Below are 27,120 nucleotides of genomic sequence, written 5' to 3'. Positions count from 1 at the left end.
CCCGGCGGGGAGAGCAGGCTGAAGTCCCGACGCTTCCCCAGAACTGTGGGCGGTCACTCAGCTCCGGGCCTCGGCTTCGTCTCGGCAACTGTCACCTTCGTGGAAATCAGCTGTCTCCACCCTCCAGGACCTCGCTGTACAGGTGGCTCCGGTGCCGCGTTGCCTAATTTCTCAGGAAAGCTCCCTCCCCACCTCCTCTGAGTGGGTGAGTCACTTCCTCCTTCTGAAGTGAAATCCTACAGTCACGTCTGTTGTGAGCAGGGCGGCAGACACAGGGAGTAAACAGACGAAGAAAGAGGGGACTCAGCCCCGGTGGGGAGTGATGAAGTATGAGTAAGAATCACAGAGAGGCTGGGCTAGAGACATGTCGGGAAAAAAAGCTCATCAGGGTTCTAGTGGCTGTAGGCCAACCAGGAGAGAAGAAAGGACATGAAAAGAAAAACAAATACATTGAGAGTTTCAAAAAAGAATCTTCAGTAGCATTAAGCAGGAGACTGAGCAAGTCCCATAGATACAAGATGAGAACAGGGCGAGACGACATTCTGTACATTTTTCAGTGAGCATCGAAAGAAACCAACATCAGTGCTGTGGGAACACAGGCTGAACTGAGCTCGCACGTTACGTTCAAACGCAGCAATTATTTCTATAATTACATAAGATCTCTATCATCATTGCAAAAACATACCAGTAAAAGTTTCAGTACACGGGTTTATGCCAGCCAGCCTCTTTGATGTCCCGAAGTCGGAGATCTTGAGGACACCGCTGTAGGTATTAATCAACACATTGTCACCCTAGGAAGAGAGGACTGCAGTCAAAAACGTTATCTTTCTTCCAATGCCGTTTATTGTTAGCTCGAAAGTCCAACAAGAAAAGGTGTCCGCAGAGTAAACACGGACACTAATGTTGCATTCTTCGTGACTAGTTAATCTGCATAGTGAGTTCTTGACACCATCTTTGTTTATATATTCTCAGTTCACAAGCTGCTGCCCAGGTCACAGGTCAAACATATTCCTGCTCAGAGTTGGCAGAGAGTGGGGGCTCTGTGCGTGAACCACGTATGACGCGTTCAACCATGGTGTTCCTAACCTCCCAGTCACTGGACTTGTTCTCCCACATTGTGTCACTTCTTTTCCTGGAGCATTGAGGGATGGCACAAATAAATGGGCATGTGGGTTGGTTCTAGGGTAGTAATATTAACTTACTTTCAATAGTCCAGACTTGGTCAAAAATTCATTAGTTCTGAATTTTCTCTTTTAAAAAGCATTTAATAAGTTATATAATTTTAGTTCAACCCATGGGTATATGATACTTGTGAAAAGAGGGGATTTTATTTTTTTTCCTCCTAACCATTCATCCCTTGATTCAATAAACACTAACTGAGTAGCTACTACAGGCAAGGACACAATGATGAGCCATCTTGTCAGCCCCTCAGGAGCAGGACTATGTCCTGCCCAACTTGGTTCTGCTGCGCCACCAGCCCCCAGAGCATCTAAAAAGGGCCAGGCATGGAGTGGAAGCCCAATCTTTGTTGGCTGAACATGGTTGAGGAGTTTATTCCTTGAGTAGGAGAGATAAGACATGAATATCAATAACTGATTCAGAGCAGAGGGATATCTTATATTTCTGCTATTTCTAAGATTTATTTATTCACCACTCTAAACTAATACCCATAACACAATATGACTTTTGGGAACAGAACAATTATCCACTGAGGAACTTTTGAAAATGAATCCTGGTGCATCCTACCTTTATATCCCGGTGAACTATCTGATTGTCATGGAGGTATTTTAATCCTTCGAGTATTTGCTTTGTATAAAAGCCGATTGTTTGCTCATTGTCTTTCAATGGGCCCCATTTGGAACGAAGGAGAGCAGAAAGACTTCCTGTAAAGTAAAGAGAAACAGTAGATAAAATCTTATCCAAATGAGTTCTTTAAAGCACATTAATAACACTATTTTTTTTTTTTTTGAGGAAGATTAGCCCTGAGCTAACATCTGTTGCCAATCCTCCTCTTTTTGCTGAGGAAAACTGGCCCTGGGCTAGCACCTGTGCCCACCTTCCTCTACTTTATATGGGACGCCGCCACAGCATGGCTTGATAAGCAGTGTGTAGGTCCGTGCCCAGGATCTGAACCTGAGAACCCCGGGCTGCAAAAGTGGAGCATGCTAACTTAACTACTATGCCACCGGGCCGGCCCCAACATGACACTAATTTAAGCTAACATTTATTGGTTATTCCCAGTGGCCCAGGAACACTACTGGACACCTTGCTCAAATACCAACAGGAAAGTGTCTCTGCTCTGAAGATGCTCATTATCAAATACCGTGAAGTAAAAAGCCACACAGTCGCTAACCCTAATCTAAGTCATAAAGATTCATACTAAAATGGTTCTGATATTTATTTATTGTCCCCTAACAAACCCCTAAAAACAAACCAAGGTAATGTCACACGTCTAATTCTTCTTTTAACTTAGACAAATTAAGACCTATAAACTAGTAAGTCCCATTCAATTTTACTCCTCTTCAAGGCCCTAGAAATTTATACTTTTTAAAGAAAGAAAAACATCTCTTACCTCCTGGGACCTGCTCCATGAAGATTTTAATGAAACCATTCTCACTCAAAGAGCCCAGATACTGGACGATATTCTTGTGCTTCAGATGCTTATGCAATGCGATTTCTTCATGCAGAGGCTGGGAATATCTAAAAGGCATGCAAATGTCGATGAGCTAATTAGGCAGCCAGACTTGAGGGCACAAATTTAAGCAATACGAACAGAAAATGTCAGCTAAATATAGGCCCATAGATAAAAACATGACCATCTAAGACCTTTATTTCTCATAGCATAAATTCTGTGAAGTTGGAGCCGTGGTAGAGAGTGAGGGGACATGTGTCAGGCACTGTTCTCAGCCTTTTGAATATATTAACTCAATTCTCACAACCCTGTGAGAAGGTACTATTAGGATGCCCATTTCACAGATGAGGACACTGATTCCCAGACAGGATGCCTAACCTGCCCAAGATGTCAAAGCCAGTAAGTGACAGAGCCAAGATCTGAGCCCACGAAAAATGAAATCATCCACAAAGCTCACTGTCCACATTACCATGACCTTCTATTCCACTGGTGTCATAACATAACTTTACTATTCCAGGAGACTCTTGTCCAGGAAGATAAAAACTGTAAATAACTTTAATGTTCATTCCAGAACTTACTGGAAGACCCATCAACTCTTCAATGGAAAACATAAAACCATTATATCCCAAGTCTCCTGGAGCCCTTTGCCTCAAAATCCTCACCTTACTGTGTCCACCAATTTTCATATTTTTACCCATTTCTAACCAAGACTCCACACTGAAAGAGCAGCTTTAAACCAGACTTCAAAATCATGTACTTGGTGCACGCTACTTTATGAAATTATAAAACGAAAGCATTTTATATTTCTGGAACAGACAGAACAACACTTTTGATGATTATGTGAAGTACTATAAAGCTTGCAGACTCTCAACAATCCTGGATATTAATATCAATATTATATACATCATTATATATTAGTATAATTATTGTATAACTAACTGTGGAAGGGTGTCAGTGATGATAAACAGAGACTCAGAGCTATTCCCCAATCGTTTGTTCTTTATTTATTTATTTATTTATTTCCCCCCAAAGTCCCAGTAGATAGTTGTATGTCATAGCTGCATATCCTTCTAGTGCTGTATGTGGGACGCGGCCTCAGCATGGCCGGAGAAGCGGTGCATCGGTGCGCGCCCGGGATCCGAACCCGGGCAGCCAGCAGCGGAGTGCGCGCACTTAACCGCTAAGCCACGGGGCCTGCCCCAATCGTTTGTTCTGTTGTACAGTGAAGGCTGCAGGTGTGAAAGGCACTAGCTACTGAGACACATTAAAGGCAGAACAGAAGCTCCTACGTTGCTTCAGTCCTCCATGCAGGAAACGCTCGGATCTTAACGTGGCAAATCCATACACGCAGAAGGGATGTTTCTGAATGCCAACAACGAATACTAGAATTGGTTAGGATTGGTTAGCATACTATTTTCACAAAGCTTTTCAGGATAAGCTATAAAGCTAAAGCAATTAGCAGGTTACAAAAATCTAAATTTATTTAATTTAAACGAATTTATAATCTGTGAAATATTACTCAGAAAGCTGCCAATAACAAGAAAAGAAATGACTTGTATTTTAGATCTTTTACTCATTTCTTTTTCTTTGGAATTGTTCTAGGAACTATGAAGGCAGGTACTAAACTGAACCCCTTAACAGGACACCAGTTAGACACCACCACCATTTTGATAATTGCTCGAATGAGGTAACACGAGAAATACCAGTGTACAGTGCTACCAATAAGATACTAAGCAACTGGGCCGGCCCCGTGGCTTAGCGGTTAAGTGGACGCGCTCCGCTACTGGCGGCCCCGGTTCGGATCCCGGGCGCGCACCAACGCACCGCTTCTCCGGCCATGCTGAGGTCGCGTCCCACATACAGCAACTAGAAGGATATGCAGCTATGACATACAACTATCTACTGGGGCTTTGGGGGAAAAATAAATAAATAAAATTATTTTAAAAAAAAAGAGATACTAAGCAACGACTCTCAGCTATGAAGACATGTGCAAGTTACTTTTTGATGGGGTTGAACACACTTTAACACTAGTTAATAAGATTGCTCTGGATACTCTCGAGACAAATTAGAGGCAAATACTGGGCCTATTCTACAGATTTAGATAATCTGAAGCAAGTGACTAACTCAATTTATGATGAACCAAAGGGCCCCCACCTCCCGACCCTCTATTGAAAATCAATCATGGATGTTTACGCGTAAGATCCTGGAGAAGCAAATATTATACACACACCCCATTATGGAACCAAGCGACAGCTCAACAGTTACAATAATAGTCAGGATTCATCCCAGCTAAGAATAAGACCTCCTCTCCAATATGGAAACAATTAGTAACACCAGCAATTCTCACTAAGTGTAAGTCACAATGTAGCGCCAAGCACTGAAAAAGCATGAAATGATAATTTGTTCAGGTCAGATGCTTATCTATGGGAATTACAAGAAAATCTTATTTCTTCTCAATTAGCTGTGACAATGGAAAGAAGGAATGGTATAGATGATCAGATATACTTGTATGTATTTAGCTTTGACAAATTATTAACCCATTCGTGTCTCCAGAGCACCTCCTCTGCGTCAAATTCCCATCTAAACCAGCGGTTCCCAACCATGGCGGGACATCTGCATCTCCTGGAAGGGTTTTCAAAAGTAACCAACGCCCACGACCCACCCCAGGAGCTTTGGGGCAGGGCTTGAGCATCAGCAGTTTTAGTAGTTCCCCAGTTGACCTACCCTACACCTGGGTGGAGGATAACTGATCTAAATAAATCCTTCAGGGCATGTTAGAGGAGGAAGCCAACCGAGATTAACCACTAGTTGGGATAGTTTATGAGAGTTTGCTTACCAATCCGCCACCTCACTCTCAAAACTGCTCTGATTCTCTAACAAAGGGTTTTTAGAATGTGAAGGCAACACAGAAGAAACCGTTCTGTTTCCACGATCCTTCACGCCAGATGCTTAGCGTATGCGCATCACACATGACTCACACCCAGCCCCCAACCTCAGCAATCATCCTTCCTGCCTTTTTTTTTTTTTTTGCTTGAGGAAGAGTAGCCCTGAGCTAACATCTGTGCCAATCTTCCTCTATTTTGTATGTGGGTCGATGCCACAGCATGGCTGACATGCGGTGTAGGTGCGCGCCCATGAACCTGGGCTGCCAAAATGGAGTGCACTGCACTTAACCACTCAGCCACAGGGCCGGCTCTAACCACTATCTTTTCAAATGCAACATCAAAACTTCTCCAGGGTACACAGGGGGAAACACCTTCGTGTGTTGTATCTCACAATAACATGTCAGGCTTCACTGCAATCTTCTTTATAGGTAACGAGAAGATGCCCTGTGCCAGCTGTTCAAGAGAAGGGCTTGTCACGCAATTGTTTTCAAACAACCCACATGATGCTGGCAGCATTGTCTCAGAACAGGACCTTTGCTGGTGTCACTGTGCTTTGTGTGTGCACGAGGGCAGCTGAATAAACTTAAGCTACAATGGGATTTTAAAAGTGGCTTTCTTCCAAGTCCCTGCTTAAACGCATCTGGTGGAGGGAGGGAAAGGGATGTTGCTAAAGGTTAGGGAGATTGCTGCGGGAATTTGATAGTGATGACCCCTTTAAACTTACATTGTTTCAAAATCCATTCTCTGTATATATTACTTAAGAACCCGTGGGCCGGCCCCGTGGCTCAGCAGTTAAGTGCGCGCGCTCCACTGCTGGCGGCCCGGGTTTGGATCCCAGGTGCGCACTGATGCACCGCTTCTCCGGCCATGCTGAGGCCGAGTCCCACATACAGCAACTAGAAGGATGTGCAACTATGACATCAACTATCTGCTGGGGCTTTGGGGGGAATAATAAAATAAATAAAAAGTTTAAAAAAAAAAAAAAGAACCCACAGGAACATTTAACAAAAATGTTAATATGACAAATTTATATGTATTACTCTAGGTTTTTAAGGAATAATCTCTATCTTCATTCATAAGAATTCATAATATGTCTCATGAATTAACCAAGAGGAAACTCTGCAACGATACCACAGAAGACACAAAATTGATGCCACGCATGTGGCAGACAGCATAGCCGTTTGCCTACCTCATATCCGTTCTCTTATTTCTATGATTTTGTTGGGAGAAACAAACAGCTGGCTAAAAAGCTATGGAGTTCCTAGGCTCCCCTCTAGTTGGGTGGTCACTTTTGGCCAACGAAACAGAGGTGAAAGGATGCTGTACACTTTTGGGAAAATTTGTTTTCCTTTTTCTTCTTCCTGCCTGGAATGTAGATATGAAGGCTGGAGGCAGAGAGGCCACCTGCGAAAGTCACGCACTAAGGTTGGAGAGGCAGGAAGAGAGCCGGGACTCGGGACACTGGTTGCACAGGAAAGGGTGTCCTTTTCTGGGGTAGTCAGAGAAAGTTCTCTAAAGGCTTGAAATTTGAATTGAGAACTCAATGCTAAAAATGAGGCAATCCTGCTGAGTTCTGCGGAGTGAGCCTTGGTGTGCCTGATGGACAGAGAGAGGTCGGTGTGGCTGCAGTGGAAGAGGTGAGGCCACAGAGGGAGGAGGATGTCTGTGGCCTAGTGGTTTGAGCGGAAGGTCCTGGGTTTTACACTGGTTACACTAAGAGTCCACTGAACGGTTTTAGGCAGTAGTGACATGACATGATTTCAACTTCAGAAAGACCTCTGTGGCTTCTCTGAGGAAGGATGGAGTAGGGGCGCAGGAAAGAGTGAATGCAGAGGTGGTTACGAGGTGGCTGCAGGAGGGAGTCTGGGAGAGACTCGAAGGCTTAGACCAGAGTTGTAGCCCGAGTGCCGGGAAAGATGCAGAATATATCACGGGGTTGAGACAGCGGTACGACTTACCGATGGAGTAGATGGGGGGTGGGGGGGAAATCCAAACGGATCCTGATTTTAGCCTGAACAGCTGGATGGACGGGGTAACCTTAACTGAGACAGGGAACACTGGAAGTGAGTACATCTGGGGGTAAAAACCCACGGTTCAGTTTTGGCCACATTAACTTTGGGTGCCTTGTAGACTGACAGTGGAGAGGCTGAGTAGACGGATGCCCCAGGAGCTTGGGGTAGTGTCCTTCCTGAAGAAGCTGGCCGTTGACCCAACCACCATGGCCAAAGGCAAGTGGACTTGAGGGCCACCAAAATAAGTCCATGATGTAGCCTGGCATTAAAGTTTGGCCAAATAAGGACTACAGTAACACTGGACTCAATCCTCCAACAACAGGCCAATCCTTCCTCCTTCAGAGTTTAAATACACAACATATAGAAAATGTACACAGTGGATGGAAGGAGCACTATCTTACAGAGAGAAGACGTAAGAGAAGCCACGAGCAGCAGAAATCACGAGACCGAAGAAGAGAGAATTACTGGTCGGAGAAACAAACCACAGGACAGAGCACTAGATCAGTGAGCAACAGATACTCCTGTTAGCAGCCCCACTTGGTGTGGTTCCTATCATTTCTTCAGATATCTCTTCTGTTCTTTTCCCTCTGGTTTTCCCTTAGGCGTATGTTACATCTCTTGTAGTTGTCCCACCGTCCTTGGATATTCTGTTCCATTTTTTCCCTCTTTTTTCCCCTTGGTTTTCCATTTTGGAGGTTTCTAGTGACATATCCTCAAGCTCAGAGACTGAGCTGTGCCCAGCCCCTCAAAGGCATTCTTCATTTCTGTTATAGTGTTTTGATCTCTAGCATTTCCTTTCGGTTCTTGCTTAGGATCTTCATCCCTCTGCTTACACTGCCATCTGTTCTTGCACACCGTGCACTTTATCCATCAGAGCCCTTAGCATGTTAATCATAGTTGCTTTAATTTCCTGGTCTCACGATTCCAACACCCCTGCCATGTGTCTGGTTCTGATGCTCGCTCTGTCTCTTCACACTGTGTGTTTTGCCTTTTAGTGTGCTTTGTAATTTTTGTTGAAAGCAGACATGTTGTATTAGGTAACGGGAACTCCAGGAGGGGTGCATTCCACAGTCCTACGATTAGGTCAGTCTCTTGGTGAGCCTGAGCCACTGCGCTGAGAACTTCCCAGTCCCTCCTGCCCCGTAGGTGGGACAGGATGGCTAGAGCAGGCTGGGGTTGGGTATCTCCCTTACCCCATGTTGGTTAGGCTCTGATAACAACTCAGGTAGGTTGGGCCCTGGTAAAAACGGTTTCTCGTGAGGGCAGGCAGGCCTTGTTACGAACAGAGCTCTGGCATATTTCAAATGGTTGCTTTCCCCCTTCCTGGGGGAAGCACAAGGGGATTCTTCTTCAATATTCACTGTGAGGACCTGGCAGCCTCCTGGAGGAAAAACTCACAAAAGTGTGGGGCCCCCTATAACTGTCTCTCCAATTTGGGGGGCAGTGGCTTGTCCTGTGACCTCACTTCTCCAGTGGATCCAAAAGGGCTGTTGCTTTCTCAGTTGGCTGAGTTTTCCACTTGCTGTTGGGATAGAGGAATGACTCCAAAGCTCCTTATCTTCCAGACTAGAAACTAGAACCTCTGGCTCAAACCATTTCTGATAGTGCTTATTCCCCATCCACCCATGTAATAAACCAACCATTATCTGACATAACCTGAGCCCAACAGACACAGGGCCACTCTCCTTTCTACTCTTTAACATCCTTCCTTTTTGTCTCAGAGACGCTGTCCTTCCCACCAGAGCCCTGTACTGGAGCCACTGAGATGCAGCAGCAAAACCTCACAGGGAGCGAATTAGAACAACGGAGTTTTCACACAGAGTTTCATTAATTAGAATATCACCAAAATATTTTCAAAATGCTATGAACACCCCAAAATACCTTAGAAGATAGCTTTTTATTAACCACAATTACAGTACCTGCTGTCTCTCTCTGGGATCTCCTTAATAGCGATCCGGACTTGGTTGCTCAGGTCTCGACCTGCATAGACGATCCCGTAGGTGCCTTTTCCTAAAACGACTCTGTCACCACTTTCATCATATTCATAGTCATACTACAAAAGGAACAACGAGGAGAGGAGAGTGAAACATTCGTTGCATTCAACATTTTAGACATCTACTTTTTCCAAGATCATTCTTCCTCATTTTATCAAATGGCTTTAACAAGCAAAATAACAAGATGAGGTTCTAAGAAGCTGCTTCCAGAATCAAATACAGACACTCTCAACATAAAGCAGACAGTATGTTCATGTTTTCACACTGGTGGGGACACGGTGAGGGTCGTGTATTTAAATCCATACCAGTGCCTCTCCATAAGCCCACTTCGATGCTTTTACCCACTAAGTCCTGTTTTTCATTGATTCTGGAGATGAGTCTGATGAGCATCAACGTCTATCAACATCTATCCAATCTAAATAATCTTTCTCCTGTTTTTCAGCTTTTGATGCTGTCACATATTTCACACTCCGCCAGGAGAATAAAACCACTGAAAGGCTTTGGGTAAGAAGAAAATATTGAGGACTTCCTAGTTGATGATAAAGTAAGGATTATTTTTATTTCACCTCCAATTCCCCAAGACCAAAAAACATTTTAAAAATGAAAAATAAATGAAAAATTTCATCTTTGATGTAAAAGGGAAATATCTATAGCCCTAAATCCCAAGCTGTCAAACGTGTCAGTCAAACATGGAAAAGTCTGGATCAAAATGAAAGGGGTTTACAGCATCTGGTAGAGACCTCCTCAGGCCTAGAGCGTCATTCAGAAACGCACATCCTTTGTCTCGGACTCAAATGACAGGATTTAGGGCCATAAGATGATCAAGCCATGTCTCTGCAGAAACCCAGTGTAAGACTACAGTCCAGGGGGCTGGTCCAGTGGCGCAAGCGGTTAAGTGCGCGGGCTCCACTGCGGCAGCCCAGGGTTCGCTGGTTCGGATCCCAGGCGCGCACTAATGCACCGCTTGGCGCCATGCTGTGGTGACGTCCCATATAAAGTGGAGGAAGATAAGCACGGATGTTAGCCCAGGGCCAGTCTTCCTCAGCAAAAAGAGGAGGATTGGCATGGATGTTAGCTCAGGGACGATCTTCCTGACCAAAAAAAAAAAAAAAAAAAAAGACTACAGTCCAGGAGAGGATGGGGGCAAGGTCCTTCTATTGCCTACACTTCGCTGGAGCATAAAACTGGCAGTCTACAGCCGGACTCAATTCACAGAAGGTTTGAGCTGGCCACTAAAAAATTGATTTCTAATATTTATAAGCCAGCAAATTTAATGTTGATACAGATAACCCACAAAGAGGATAATGACCTTGGATTTTTTTACACTCACTTACAACACAGCCTTAAAATACATAAGGCAGAACTCATAAAATTACGTAGACAAATATAAACCACAACAGGTTTTAATAGAACTCCTTTAGAAACTAACATATCTAGCAGACAAATTTAAAATAGAGACCCTAATGGCACAATTAATAAGTATGGTATAACACATACAGAGAGAACCCTGCACCCAGATACAAATTCCTTTCATGCATATATGAAAACTGTATAATAACTGGTCACATATTAAAACAAAAAATTCCAACAAATTCCAAAGAACTGATACAATAAAGACCATGGTCTTTGACCACAGGATATTAAAAATAAGACAGCCAAAAAATATATTTGAAAACTGACTACTGTACTTTATATTGATCAATGGGTTTGAAAGGAAATGATCATGGGAATTACAAAATAGTTTAAAAGAATGACAAAGAGGGCATGACCTATGGAACACCATGGACACGGAGGTATGTAGATGGAAACGGTCACGGCCTTAAAGACCTGCACTAGAAAACAAAGAAAATTTTAAATGATCACGTTAAATGGTCTAGTCAAGGAAATATAAAAAGAATAATAGACTACTATCCAAAAACAGTAGGAGGGGCTTCTGGTTTGGCAATACGGTGGACTAGGTACCTGAAAACCTTCCTGCTAAAACACCCAGATAAAATGAAACAGATATGTTTTAAATGCCTTGCTGGGCTTAGACAAAAGTAGAGACGACTCCAAGAGCCAGAAATATAGAGGAAAAGGCACACTAGATGGGTAATTGCAAGAACTGCCGTCCCCGCAGCCCCGGGGTGGGGACAGGGGCAGGGCCTTCAGTCTCATTAAGCGAGGGCAGAGGGTGGCAAGGCTTTCTGTAAAGGGCCAGAAGTGAACATTTTCAGATTTGTGGGCCACGTGATCTCTGTGGCCATTGTCAGTGGCCAGTCAATATACAGTAAATGGGCGTGGTTATGTTCCAATAAAATTTTCTTACCAAGGGAAGTGGCGGGCTGGATTTGGCCTTGGGGCTGTAGTTTGCCAACCCCTTACTTATCTGGGACTTTGGTCGTAATGCCTACAAGGGGATGGAAATGAGGCCTTGTGCCTGCACCAGGTGAAGAGCTGGAACACAGAAAACCAGGGCCCTCGAAGGACCACAACTTGGTGAAGGGCAGATTAGAAAAGTCAGCCCACTGCACTGGGAAACAGAAGAGAACTCGTCTGCCTTAGACTGAGCTCTGGGTAGGCAAAACAAGTCTCTGAATACTCTCAACCACAGGCTGATCCTCATGTGGCTTGGAATTCAAATTTATACTTAACATAATACCCACAATTGGTCTTGAGCCTGGGATGTCCCCGGAGTGCCTCGCAGAGAAAAAGAAAAACACTTGAAAGGGAGACTCCCTTAATACAGGTATGCAGGACTCTCACCGATAATGCACCCCTGAAACTGAGCTCACAATCCAAAATCTTAAAATATATAAGGACAAATCCCCCTGACTTCATAAAAGAAATTGAAACTGTAAAGTAAGTACATTTATAATACAGATATAAAATAAATCAAACAATATGAGAAAAGGATAAGACACTCTAAAAAAGGTCAGACAGATTTGAGACAGAATCAAACATAACTTCCAGAAATTGAGCCCTAATTGGGAAAATAAAAAGAAATTCACACTCAGATGTGATATAGGGAAACTACAAAACATGAAAGGCAAAGAGAAGATCGTAAGAGGAAACAGATAAAAAGGACAAGTTCTCTACAAAAGTAGGTGATCGGATCTCTGTGCAGACTCTCTGGGGCACACACCCAACTCGACAGACCACCGCTGCAGAGGAGGAGGAAGACGTGGGCCGCCATCATCAGCTCCAGTTTATCTGTTTCCAAGCCTTGACAGAAGGCGATCAGGTTGTATTCTCTTGGGGAAAACTAACCCAATGCCATGCTAGGACTGGGTCAGCAGTGACCTCCCGACCGTGGACTTCTCTGGCTGAGGACAGAGGCCAAGCTCTGGAAGGAGGTGTCTCCTTGCCCGGCGGCAACACTGTACCTAAAGTACATTACAGAAAACTCCTATTCTAGCACCTAACGTAAGGCTGGAGACTGTCCTAGGCGGGAGCAGAAGACCAGGTGTGTTTTCACAGTGAGGCCACAGGGGGCAGGGATCACTTAGCAATTTCCCCAGACTAGGAGAGAAAACTAGGCTCCAGCAAAGGGGCAGCAAACATAGCCCAAAAATTCCACCTGAAGGAGCCCAAGTCTCTGGGGTCTGGACTCCCGTCATGCTGTGCCATGCACGCTAGAAATCCATCAGCCGGGACCCAGGCCAGCAGGAGGCAGGGCAGGGACCACTACTAAAGCAGCTCATCTTTGCCAGTGTGCCGTATCAAAGGAACAGAAACCTATACACTGAACTGTACTGCCACCACTTGACATCATTATAATACACTATAATTTAAAAGAAAAAAATCAATTTTCAATAACCCACGTCACTTGATGGTCATAAAGAGCCCGTGTCATAGTAGGGAAGGTCTCTGATTAGCTCCAATTTACAAATGATCAGAAATATCTTTTTCAGTGAAAATACGTTGGAGCTGTGGTATAAACCCAGCTCATCAGATTCCAGATTCTGCATTCTTTCCACTACCAACGCTGTAGGGAAATCCTTTATAGCATAAGAGTTTATAAGGTGAATATTAGTTCTGTTTCCAAACACCAGTACTGTAAAGTCGTTCCAGCAGATTGTCAGTATCCACTGAACACCCATCCGCTTATTCGAGCAGATGTCTGGCAGACGACATCTGGTAGACAGCCATCTCTGACTCCATCGCTCCTTCCCTCACTCCCCATATCAAACTGCCAAATGCTATCAGGTTTACCCCCACTGCTCTTGCCTTGATCAGGCCCTCCTTGCCTTTCTTCTGCACTAATCCTACAGACTCTTCACTGGCTCCCCAGCCCCCTCCTCTCTTGTTGCCCTACTCCCCAATTCACTCTCCATTAAGTGGACGCTAAACTTTCCAAAGTCCAAAGTTCCACAGTGAACTTTCTATGTTCGCACCACTGCCTCTGCTTTATTGGCTCCTCGTCATGCTCAGGATCAAATCCAGGCTCCTTCACACAGCATCAGTGCCCTTCAGGATCTGATCACTGCCTCTGTGTCCAGCCTTCTCTCTCATCAGTCTCCTCCAAAAACTCCCAGTGATGTTCCCAGATCTTGGTGCTTTTACACATGCTGCGTGTTCCCCTAGGTAATTCTGCCTCATCCTTCAAAACCAAGCTCCAGGAAGCTTTCCTGAACCGTCCGCCTGGCCCTCAAAGGCTGGGTTAGACTCTGGTCAGACGTCCTTCCCCGGCCATCTGCTCTGCACTGATCGCTCTCCCTTTTCCTGCCCAGTCTACACTCGGAGCTCCTTGAGAACCAGGACGTTAGGTCCTGGGTAGAACAATGCTCTAGCCTCAGTCTTAGCGATATCTGGCTGATAGTAGACGTTCAGTGACTATTTGCTTAATTAATTAATCAGGCTGTAGAAAATTTGATGAGAACCTTTTTTCAAACCAGGTGCTACAACAATACATTTAAAGTCAGTATGGGTTTACTTTTGGTTGAAAGGATGCCACAGGGATATTTATGTAGCATAGTGAAGAAGATATAAGCCTTGATGAAGCTGCTCAAATTTTAGTTTCCTTCAGGAATCTAAATCATCAGATTATTCTTTCTTTAAAAGAGTATTTATTAAGTACAGAAGTTGAGTCCTGTTGAACCAAGTGGTCATAACAAAAATCAAAGGGACTCTTAATATGATCAATGTGATTGAAAACCATTCCGAGAGGTAACTGCTGCTTGGTTTCTTTTTATCTCTTCTTTCTGTTCTTAGTGTATAGAGAGACACATTGAAAAGGCAGGTTTGAGGAAGCAGCCGTGCCTATAAGGACAGAGAATTATCTATGTGATGGTCAGAAAAAGTGGAGCAGAGCCCAGGCCTTGGGCCAACGTTACATGACAAATACGGAGAAAAAGAAGGGGTGGTGGTGGAGTGTTTTAAAAAAATACACAGTGAGATTACACTGCTTATATACTTTGCATTCTATTTCTATGGCAATAGTTAGCAAACTGGGTTGTTGCTAAGAGCAACTACATTTGAAGCAACGATGGGAATACGTCTAGTAACACCCTTCTCTTGCTGCCTCAGAGCAGTCTACACTGGCGCTGGGAGGAGAGTGAGCCTAGGAAGACAGTACTGACAAGGCCAAGAACACAGCGGTGACTCACTAGTCCCCGCACCGTCCAGGGACTTCCAGTAAAACCACCACCTTCTAGGAAGCCACACTCTTCCCTCTGTGCTTCCTTACATCAGCTGAGGAGCCACCTCCAAGACCCAAACGGCAGCTTTGTTAATTTCCAGTCTGTACGGCCTTCTTAATATGTAAATGCTGAAAACATTAGTAACTATTAGCAGCATTAATAGAATGCTAAAAACGCTGTGGGTACAACTATCTACTTTGATAGACTTCTCCTCCCTCAGATCTTTATTCAACCATCACCTCCCCAACAAGTCTTCCCTCGCTCCTGGTCTAACACTGCACGCCCGTCACATTGGAACTGCCTACATCCTTCCCTGCTTCATTTTTCTCCCTAACATTATCAGACATACTCTGTATTCTACTTAATTAAAACATTAGTAACTATTAGCAGCATTAATAGAATGCTAAAAACGCTGTGGGTACAACTATCTACTTTGATAGACTTCTCCTCCCTCAGATCTTTATTCAACCATCACCTCCTCAACGAGTCTTCCCTCGCTCCTGGTCTAACACTGCACGCCCGTCACACTGGAACTGCCTACATCCTTCCCTGCTTCATTTTTCTCCCTAACATTATCAGACATACTCTGTATTCTACTTAATTATGTTGTTCACTGTGAATCTCTCACTGGAACACAGGCCAATAAGGGCAGAGATTTTTCTCAGTCTTGTCCTCTGCTGTATCCCCAGCACCTAGAACAGTGCCAACCACAGAATAGGCGTCCAATAAACACTGGTTGAGTGAATTGATGGGATCCAGTTGGACGCACCAAAGTAGTATGAAGATTATTTTAAGCTGAAAACAGCTGACAAATAGCAGCTGAAGAAAAACCCTTATCTAAACTTCTTTTGCTGACTTAGGCAAAGCCTCTTGAAAATACAGCTGCCATAATCCTCTCTCTGGGAGGTTTAGGACCTCTTGTACCTGGATGAGAAATTACATAAATAATAAATAAATGGCAAGCAAGAGGATATATTGGAGTATATGAGGAAGCCATTTGGTGTAAAACTAATTCAGCCTGACATTGTTTTTCCAAAAGGGCCTGATGTGGCCATTGAGCATGCATTGTACATCTGCTTTAAGTATTTACTAAGTCCCAAAGACAAGCACAAATGCCCTTAAGATGTAACTCCCCCCACACTGGCATTTCCTTAAGGATTAGGATAAGGATAAGGATAAGGATAAGCATAAGGATAAGGATAAGGATTCCCTTTCTCCCTAGGCTAGGGATTGACTGCTGACCTGCTGTGACCACCCAGCTGGAGACCACAGACCTACTACCTGCTGTGTTCATCAAGTGCTGTGTGAATCGCTGTGCCAGCCAGTCAGGCTAGGCAGTCTCATGACTGTTGTAAAAGGGACATTCCAATCATACATGATACATGCTCTTTGACGGTATACAACCACTCTGTACACCCCACTTCTTTGGTGCCCTTCCTTCCTTGGGGAAGGCTATAGGGCCCTCAAATCCAGCTCATAAGAAACTCATGCCAATTTTGATTTATAGATTGGTTATGGATTATTTGTGTTGACATAAACAAAACCCTGTCAAACTTTCTGTACCTTCCACTTGTTTCTCATTAGTTTTCCACCATGTGCTTTCCCTTGACGTCCTATTATGGACTTTTTTAATGAAGATAATAAACTCTTAATCCTGGCTGTTCAAGAGCCACTTCTTTGTATGCTCCCACATACATGAATAAGCTTTGTCTTTTCTCTTGTTAATCTGTCTTTTGTCAGTTAATTCGCAGACCTCCAATCACTAAACCTTAGTTGGTAGAGGAAAACATTTTTTTTCCTCCGGACAAAATGAATGAATGAGTAACAAATTGATACTCATATCATATGACACTGTAACTGATGTATTTTCTCAGACAGTGCAGTAACTGTGGTTGTTCAGCTTCAGATCTGTACAAAAATAGATATAGGATGTTAAACAACCAGTGTGCTACTTGGTGACTCCAAATTGATTTAAACAAATTCCAAACCATAATTCAGTCTTTGTTAATGTTTGTAAGGCAAATCATCAGAAAAGGCAATAGTAAGGTATTTCGTCACCCTGCAGATGCTTGAGTCAAAGGAAAATGTTCCTTTTATCTTGCTTGTCCCCACTCCACCCACAAGGGGTCACCTTTCTTTTATACACACTGGAAACTACTACGTGTAAACAGGTTTACAGAGCTAGCTGCTGTGATTGCCTCAGGCTTGTGTCAATTATATGCCCGTTTGGTAAAATAGTGAGGTACAAATGCATATAAGAAAAAGAAGGATGGAGGGAAAGAGAGAGAGAAGGGGGGAGGGAGAAAGAATATATGTATGTGTTGGGGAGGGGAGGGAAGAGGAAGGTAATGTATTTTTTATTGAGCATCAAAGGACCTCAGTAATTTGTTTTTTTCCCCCAAAGAAATAAAGCAAGAGATGAAAAGAGAATGGGTTGATAATGGCTTGATTATGGTATTCGTTCTTTCATTGACTCAAACTGACTAAACAACCTTCAGGCCAGTTTCCCAGCATGTACTCTGCCCCTCCAATCCATGTTCTCCTCCCCGCAGTTGGAGATACTGTTTAGACAATTCTGGTTTTGTCACTCCCCAGCTTCAAACCCTTCCAAGCCTTCTGACTGAACCGCTTGGACGCCTGGCACCAGGCGAGACTACGGGATTAAAAGGGAAACAGAGCCACAGTCCAGCATTGGGACGTTAAGAGGGTGGTGCAGGCTGCTGAGTGATGAGGCAACGAGAAGAGCTGGGCCATAGGAGCGGGAGTAAATGCTGAGGGCAGAGCAAAGTGAGACAGGGCGTTGGGAAATGATTCAAAGGAAAAATGACACGAGTTGGATCTCAAAAACTCAGGGTGCAGTCACTAAGTGGGAGAGAGTAGGAAAAGCACGTGGCGTTGGGCATCTGCATGTGAAGCCAAGGCAGGGAAGCTGGGCCGTCTGGAAGAGGGAAAGGAGTCGGGCATTGCTGGACTGCAGGGTGGAAAGCAAAGGGCAGGTCACAGCCAGAGAGGTAAGAACAGCGCTTGGTACAAAAACCTCCTTCTACCAAGATAGCAGCAGAGGCTTTTAATTAGGGGAGTCACAGGATTAAATCCGTGTGAGAGATCTCTCTGATGACGACAGAGGCAGTGTATTGATCGAAGGAGAGAGATCAGGCCATATGGAGATGATGAAGACCTGAGATGGGGGAGTGACAGAGAGAATGAAATGAAGGGGCTGGAGGGAAGACTGGACGTGAGGGATAAGACAGGTTGGAGAAGAGGTTTCTCGGAGGAGTCAGGCTCTGGTTCCTGGGTAGATGCCCTTGATCTTAGCGAAGATACAGAACGCTGGGAGAACAAAGATAGGGACCACAGCTGATAAGTGTTAGAACTCTAATCAATTGTTCAATGACTTCAATATAAATTTATTAATACATTAAATTATTCAAGATAGCGGGTCATAATCCTTCCATTTCGGACCACAGCCTTGAGTCAAAAAACATGGCCTTGAATCAAAAGAAGTTGGTTCTCTTTCTGTTTAAAAACAGAAAAATCCTCAAAAAGTGGTTTTGAGCTACAGTTGAAAAACCTTGTACAGTTTGTACTAATCTTGAAAATTATAAAAAATTTGAGCTGGGAAAGGACATTTAAGATCTCCTTGTTCAACTCTCATTTAAGGAATGAAATCATCTTGGCCCAGTGGGAGTATGAATTTTGTCCGAAGTTACAAAACTGGCTGTTGGCAAAGGCAGAACCGGACCCCAGGGTTCCTGACTGCTGCACAGGGATCTCAGTGGAGCCAGGTCTGACGAGCTGGAGGAGGGGTCTGACCTCGACCGAAGGGAGGCTGAATCCCTCCCACAGCTGTACTGCTTCAAGGAAACCTTACTATTCAAATCAGAAAGGAAGGCAAATCTTGACTTCGGATAAGAAGTTTTTCAAAGACCAGAGTCTGAGCATGAGCTTCCAATCTGCATTTTACAGAACCACATTAATAGTTAACGTTTGCCAATGTTGACACCACCCTAGGTGAAGTTAAAACATTACAGAGCTTCTGACTTTTCCAACATTTTCATTTGTTTTGGGCCAAGGTACCCAAAGGCTCTAGGAACAACTGACCCGTGTATCGAAACAATTTTAGTTCTATCTCAAATTGATACAAAGAATAGAAAATCATTATTCTGCACACAAATCTTAATCACTAGAGTAATCCTTCTTTACACTGCAAAGAATGGGAAGTGGAAGAATTATTTTTGGTATGTCATTCATGGGCTGAAGTTCGAGTTCAGTTTGTGGTAATGAAATTAAAGAACTGCTTTTTATCAAATATTTAGAATACTGAAAAAATAATTTTAATCAAGAATGTTGAAAATATCTAAGAACTGTAATCAAGGATATAATGGAGTTATAAATGATGCAAAAATGTAAGTTAAGGCTATTTAATAACTCATATTGTAAAGGTGCTCTGGCTATGAAGGGATATTCGGTGAGAGGAAGGGCCAAGAAGGAGCTCCTCGTCTTCACAGCCCAGAACATCGCTGTGTACATCCATTAACGTTATGCTAACAGAACACCCATGAGAAAAACGTCAGCAATATCACTAGTTGTGGTAATATCACTAAGCCAAAATACTTAAAACAACTATCTTGAATTCACTGTATGGACTATACACTCCACTGGGAATACTGTGGGAGCCACTCTACGTCACAGGTTCTAAATTATTCTGATGGAATGCAAAGGACAGAAGTGTAGGCATGTGTTTCTAACATCAAAAGAATAGTGTCCCTGTACTTACCTGGAAGGGTGAGTTAGGAGCACTTTGATGAATCAGAGCATTATTGAATGAGCTGTGTTTTGTGAGGTCAGCAGATCTACTGAAACCCTCTGGATAGTACTAGGAAAAAACCTGAGCATTTCCCTCCTTATTTGGATGGTGAGCATTCTCAGTGCTTGCAGCAGAATTGTCTGATCAGGAAGGGCGTCTCACAAAGCCCACCACGGACTACCGCAGAGAGATCAGAAGGTCTTGATCCTGGATCTTCTTGACAGCTGTTTGAAAAGCGACCCACCTACTCCTTTTACATTAAAGAAGACTGAGGCTTAGAAAAACCAGCCAGCCAAATTCATCACAAATTCTAAGGCAATTAAAGCTGTGTTAGGCTATGCGTATGGGTAAAGTAGTTTCTGGGGCAGACTCGCTGAACAGTCGATTCAGTCAGTTATGAAGACTAACCGGGTATAATACAGCTACCATAGCCTGTCTAGGCTATGTGCATTTTCAGTAAGATGGGTTCAGGTCCTCAAAGAAGGACAGGAAATAAAGGAGAGCTATCATTGGTTAAAAAAACCCCAAAAAACAGCAATTTATGACATTGCAGAAGAACTTTACAGATTTTCCAGTCTATCCACTTTGTAATTTTATTTTACTGATAGAACTATTCCATTTTCATTGTCTTTGTTAACATTTTCTCTGGTAGTTGCTGTGTGACAAGTGATTCTCAATTTAAAACAAATAAGAACAGAGACAATGAGGTATAGTCAAAAGATCATGATGCAGGAGTTAAGAGATCTAGTTCCTAACATAGTCAATTGAATAAGAAAATATAAAATTGTAAAATATAAAACATACAAATAAGAAGTATCGTCTATTACTCCTACAGACAGCAAGCTAATGCACGGGGAAAACATTTCCAAATTAGGTCTATCATCTTTTTATAACTTTAATGAAAGAGCCTTAGGCTTACCTAGGAATATCAAAGCTGTACATCTGCTAGATAACTACAGAACTTACCTATAGACAGAGCTAACAAATGGTTACTATATTTAAATTTTCTCTTGACTGTCACCCCACTACATTAGTGTTTTTATAAAAATTCTAGTATATGAGATGACCCTATCAAAGTGATCTCATAAGTAAGTAGACCAGCCAGGCTGGTGCTCTGGCTTCTTCACTGTCACTTTAACATTAGAAATGTAATTTTCACTATGGCTTGGATTCAGAATACTGTCCCAAGTCCAACACTGGGAAGGGCTTGGAGAGAAGGGTGCCTGCTGTCACGTGGAGGAGTGTCACCCTTCAGACACTGGAGATGCCCAGTGTTAGGGGCTGCACTCTTGAAATGCTCTGGCATGGTCCTTGCAGTGGCAGAAGGTTCTTCTTCACACAGTGGGCACGGCAGAGAAAACACAATATAAGGGTCGGTGTCCGCAGTGTACCAGGTCCACAAGGCATGAGCAAGAGGAGTGCAGCTGAGAGGGGCAGCATCTGGGGGATTGTTACTACCTCCTGTCTCTCTGCCATTAACCTTCCATTGTTTCAGGTTCTCTGTGTAACATATGAGGGAGGACCACAGGGGTTCTATCATTCAGGATTTTCATTGAATTTTGCTTGTCTGAATTGCACATATCTCAGAGGAGAATAAAAAATGTGTAAGAGGCACTGCGGCCCATGCTTTGAGAGTAATCCACACTCTCAAGAATAAAGCATAGTTACTCACTCTCAGATCAGTAGAATACTTAAACTCAGTAGTCCTGAATACGGGATCTCCAAGGTTTACTTTTCAGCCCTTTTTAAACAAAGGAATTCTAGAAGTTGCTTTAACATCAGGGGAAGGCTTACCGACTCTGGCAGAGCCCCCAGCCCTCACCTCCACTCGCATGCCACACACACCCACCTCCCTCAGCAAAGCTGTAAATAGTTCATTGAAAAACTCAGCCACAGAGAGACTCTGTGAACTGAACACGGAAACCTCTGTCATTACCTCCAGGGAGTCAGCTTCACAGTCGCCTTCCTCCGCGCTCCTCCCCTTCTCTTCCGTGATGGTGTTCACCATCTCAAAGAACCTGCGAGGAAAGCTGGCATGTGGTCACTTGCGACACACACGATGTTAAACAGAAGCAAGGATGTTCCAAAGGAACCAGAGCAAAAACGGGGGCTGACTCAGGCAATAAACAGACTACCAGTATCAGTGCAAAAAAGTACAATTTTTCAAAAAGAAGACAGAGGTTGGTAGGATTTTCCAGAAATTTCCGACCTAGTGCCTCACTTCAAGTAACAGTAACATAATATATTATAGAATTAGAAGAGTGAGGGTGACAAAGCCACAGAAATGTTAAGAATGTGGACTTGGATATCTGACCAAGACAGATAGTATTTGCGTGATTTGGGGCTCCACCTCTGAGCCTCACTCCTCAATCATAAAATGGGGAACATACTCATCTATCTCCTAGGTCGTTGTGAAGATGACTAGAGGCAGTACTTACAGAGTGTTCAGCACAGTGCATTCGTTAAGTATCAGTGATTACTGTTTTGCTGCAGTTAATATTTTTATATAAAATGAGACACAACAAAAACACTTAAATTCCAGAACAGTCTCTAAATTGTGAAGTGACTGTCTGATACGGTGTTGGCCACTGCAACATTTGATCTCAGTTATCAAACCTTCTGCCTGAACACCTCAACGTCACACATGGGGGTCCCATAAATACAGTCTGCAAAATACTGCTATGAACTAGGAACGACTAGCTTTCATGTTTGTCACAAAAGCCACCTCTCTTTTGGTGACAAATTTTCTTCAGGAACTCTTCTTGTGAAGTTTTTTTTCTGGAGACCATTTCAGAGCCAAGAAAAATAATTATAGCAAGAAACAGATTTGCCCCTACAACACTAGCTGTGTCTATCCATTCAGAGGGGGTGCTAATGGTTTCTAGACATAATGTAAGGAAGGCACTATGCACAGGGCTGACGATCTCACAGGCAGGTCACGCTGTGCATCGCCAGCCCAAGGGGAGAGCACGTTATAGTGTGACAACCTTTCTTCTATCTCTGTACCTCTTTCCATCCATCCATCCATCCATCCATCCAACAAATATTCATCAAGCGTCTACTAGAATCAAAAACTGCTCTGGCCTTGGGGAATATGACAAGGAACCAAACAAAGTACATTTTGGAATTTGAAGCCTACCTATGGAGTTTGCATGTGGTGCCTACTCCTCACTCTTCCTTTCTCCCTACACACTTCTTGGAAGTCAAAGACAAGAAAAAAAATTCCCAAGTCCAATCAGAATAACAGTATGCTCAGATGAAGATTGAATATCATGATGAGTTAGAGACAAAAGCAAGTTCAACCAAGAGGAAGAAGAAAGTGAAAGACCTAAACAAGTCCTGGCTTTGAAGACAGACTTTAAGATCTGGGGTAAAGACTTCCGTCAGCGACTCACACAGAGGTTTGCAACGTGAATATCTCTAAGCAGAATATAACACTCACAGTGGGATGGGAGCACGATGTAATTTTTATGAGCTTGGATTCCTGAGACACATGTGCCTGGTTCCAATCTCAGATTTTACGCTTATTGGCTATACAGGATTATAGGCTAGTCAAACTCTCCAGGACTCTACTTTTTTTACTCTTTTCAACAAAGATATTAATATTACCTACATAATAGGGTTTATTTGAAGATTAAAATAGATATTAGGTCTGGGGTAAGTACCCCATAAATCTCAGCTATAATTATCATAGAAACAAATCAATAGCCTTGAGAAGTATGTCGTAAGTAAAAAGTAGACCACATACGTGCTAGGAATTCTTTCTTATTTCCAAGTCTTTTTACTTTACATTTTACAATAATGAAGATAAAACTCTAGCCAAGAATTGTGGATTAAACAAACATATATTTTTTCTTACCAAGATAAAAATGACTGACTGTATACTGTAGCTAACGTATCAATCATTTATAATGGGGTTAAATAGTGATTATTTGAATAAGAACAACCCCTAGCAAAATTTTAAGTCCAAGCTGGCTTTTATGCACTTTGGTTTCTAAACTGTCACTCACTTCTCCAGGTCCCCACAGTCAGTCACTGTGTTCTAAGGGAACAGGAAGTACTTAATTATTAGCCCAAAAAAATATTCCCAGGGAGGTTAACAGAAACATACAACATAGTTCACGGATTTTCAGATTATCTTTTATTGGTGTAGACCAGATCACTGACTCTTAACTCAGTCTGTACCCCCACAGAAAATCCAACAGAATTAGTCTGTGGTGGGACCCAGCATTTTTTTTTTTTCTTTTTTTGTGAGGAGGACCAGCCCCGAGCTAACACCCAATGCCAATTCTCTTCTTTTTTTGCTGAGGAAGACCAGCCCTGGGCTAACATCCGTGCCCATCTTCCTCCACTTTATATGGGACGCCGCCGCAGCATGGCCTGACAAGCGGTGCGTCAGTGTGCGCCCGGGATCCGAACCTGCGAAACCTGGGCCGCTGCAGCAGAGCTGACGCACTTAACTGCTTGTGCCACCGGGCCGGCCCCAGGACCCAGCATTTTTTAAAGCTCCAGTGGATTCTAACATGAACCAGAGTAAAGAGCCTACTGTTGCAGAAAATGGTGAGATTATTCAAAAGAATTCAAGAATAAAAATTTCAGTAATCACGTATTATAATAAGTGAGCACTTTAAAAATGAGACATAATAGTTGGCAATTAACTGGTAAATCTTGCTTAACGTTTTATCTGTGGAAAAATAAATTATGACGAAGAAAAAGCTTGACTTATTAACAAGAACTCCCCAAATTCTGTTAAACGTACCACATAATTATAAAACATTAGCCCAAATGAAATATTTATATAACCACACAGCCATGAATTTTTTTTTTTTTAATGAGGAAGATCAGCCCTGAGCTAATATCCAATGCCAATCCTCCTCTTTTTGTTGAGGAAGATTGGCCCTGGGCTAACATCCGTGCCTGTCTTCCTCTACTTTATATGGGACGCCGCCACAGCGTGGCTTGACAAGCCGTGCGTTGGTGCACGCCTGGGATCCGAACCTGCGAACCCCAGGGCCCCAAAGCAGAGCTCGCCCATTTAACTGCTTGCACTACTGGACCAGCCCTCCAGCCATGAATTCTTTACAGAAGCCTCATGCTCATTCATTAATTAAAAATAATGATTAGGTAACAACCGTCTTTTTCACACACAAACAGTGACTAATACGTACTTTTTACAATGAAGTTCTGTACAGAAATAGATTTGGAAATCGTCAGAATTATGAAGCACATAAAGAAAACAGCATCGTCCTTCAAATTTAGAAATACTGGAACAAACAGACAAAAAAGAATTATTCAGGGAAATGCCAATACTTCTGCTGATCTGTAATGAAAAATAAATACTTTTTACATCCAATCCCAGTTACGATATCAATGTTGTTTATAACAGTCATAAACAGCACTTTATAAAGTGATACTCCCCATACTACAATACTAAAATTATTTAATCTTCTGAGAACTGTCCTCCCTCATCTCTGCGGTCAGGGCTGCCCTGCGGTGTTGCACGCAGGCTAAGCCACGCGTCCCTCCATCTCAGCACGGGAAGAATGTCCTCCCCACTACAGCACTAACTGTGTGCGGGGCGGAGAAGCATACGTATAGACTGGCTGACTGACCTCGGTGACTCTGGGTCTGTGGGATCTGCGAACAATGAAACGCTTCCAAAGCCAGGAAGGCACCATGTGGGGGCAGCAAAAACACCTCATTAGTTGCAGAGACTTCGGAGGAGTGGAGAAATGTGGACCAGCACTTGGCTTGGACTCAGCAAGTGGTTTACCTTATAGCAATCAAAACCATTTTGAGTTGACCAGCTGTGCCATGCTGTTTCATGCCAAGGGTTGGCAAACATTTTCTCTAACGGGCCAGAGTGTAAATATTCCAGGCTTTGCAGGCCAAACTACTCAGTGTTGCTGTTGGAGCAGGCTTAGACAATACACAGATGAATAAACATGGCTGAGTTCCAATAAAACTTTATTTACAAAACAGGCAGTGGGCCATATTTGAGCTGTGGGCTGTAGTTTTCAAATCCCTATTTTATGCCTTTGTATCTGCTGTTCCTTCAATCTGGAAAGCACATCATTTTTGACTTTTTAAAGAAAATCTATTCACCATTTAAGGTCCAGCTTTAGACCCTACCCCTGTCTCTTCCCTACTCCTACCTGAAACAGAAGGACTTCCTCTTGCACCCCTGTTCTTTGAATATTTACTGTCATTGCTCATCTCACACTGTGTTGTCATTAGTTGTTAAATGTCTGTCCCCTGCTGGGCTGTGAGCTCTTTGAGAATGGAGTTCATGTCTTAGTCAGTTTTGTGTCCTTAGCAGAACAGGACTCAACATTGGACATGCAGCCGGTACTCAACAAATGCCCACGGACTGAGCTGAGCGAGTTCTGAGATGATGCAAGACTAACTGCTGACTTTGTTGGATTTTCTTCTATGGTTTATCATCTCTTTTTAGAGGAGGAAGTCAAGAAGAGTGAGCTCTCTTTGAAGTCACACAGTGGAACCCAAGTTTCCCAACATACAAACCAGCAGTGACCCCATGTAAGCATCCTATGTACATGTCATAAGTCACAACAAAGGTTGTGTAGTGACGCCTTTCCTAATTAAAGAAAATTAAATTCACTGGAACACAGATACGATAAAGTGAAATTTATATTTACCATACTTTCCTAAATTGCTTAAAAATGCAGGAATAAACAATGAGTGCCTTGCTAATGACTGGTTTTAAAAATTAAATATTAAGAGAATAAAACTTCATTTGAGACAGCATGGCTTGGAAAGATATGTGAGTCAGCTCACAATCTGGCTTGTTTCTGTTCAGAAGGTTCATGAGGTAACAGGTGGTTTTACAGGCAAACTCCAATTATGGGTGATTCAGATGCTCTACCCCTTCATGCTCCAACAGAACCAATTACTCTTATGCCAAAAGCAACAGGGTACTGCATAATGGGCCTCCAGAAATCTGCTTTTGCTCATTTCTCTTATGTGGGGATAAAGAGTAGTATACACAACTAATTTGGTTTGAAATTTCCAAGAGTTGGTTTAGCATGAGCTTCTATAGAACACGTATTTAAACACTTAACCATTGGCTCTTGATTTTGAAAAAAATCTCATTTCTGAATCCCAGGAAATGGCATTTCCGGAGTCAGTGGCATTATGACAGCAATGTC

General features: G+C 43.1%; 1 protein-coding gene and 1 long non-coding RNA gene across 5 annotated transcripts in view; one reads left to right on the top strand and one right to left on the bottom strand.

Moving 5' to 3' along the window:
* MAP3K5 (mitogen-activated protein kinase kinase kinase 5) overlaps positions 1 to 27,120 on the bottom strand; it is a 186,922-nt gene that overhangs the window by 34,022 nt on the left and 125,780 nt on the right. For all 4 annotated transcript variants that reach the window (XM_058566201.1, XM_058566202.1, XM_058566199.1 and 1 more), the window contains 6 exons: positions 25,120 to 25,215; positions 21,888 to 21,969; positions 9,449 to 9,582; positions 2,573 to 2,700; positions 1,747 to 1,883; positions 686 to 791 (listed from right to left, as the gene is read on the bottom strand). In XM_058566201.1, coding sequence (XP_058422184.1) covers positions 686 to 791; positions 1,747 to 1,883; positions 2,573 to 2,700; positions 9,449 to 9,582; positions 21,888 to 21,969; positions 25,120 to 25,215 — 683 coding nt within the window. The remainder of the gene's footprint in view (positions 1 to 685; positions 792 to 1,746; positions 1,884 to 2,572; positions 2,701 to 9,448; positions 9,583 to 21,887; positions 21,970 to 25,119; positions 25,216 to 27,120) is intronic.
* Positions 178 to 26,413, top strand: LOC131420351 (uncharacterized). The gene is made up of 3 exons (XR_009223523.1): positions 178 to 205; positions 9,966 to 10,067; positions 26,271 to 26,413. It is a non-coding gene; the product is annotated as an uncharacterized LOC131420351 (long non-coding RNA).

This window comes from Diceros bicornis, chromosome 23 (assembly GCF_020826845.1).
Source record: "Diceros bicornis minor isolate mBicDic1 chromosome 23, mDicBic1.mat.cur, whole genome shotgun sequence".
Taxonomy (NCBI): Eukaryota; Metazoa; Chordata; class Mammalia; order Perissodactyla; family Rhinocerotidae; genus Diceros; species Diceros bicornis.
Note: the sequence above shows the minus strand (reverse complement) of the source record. Positions and strands in the feature narration are given on the sequence as shown.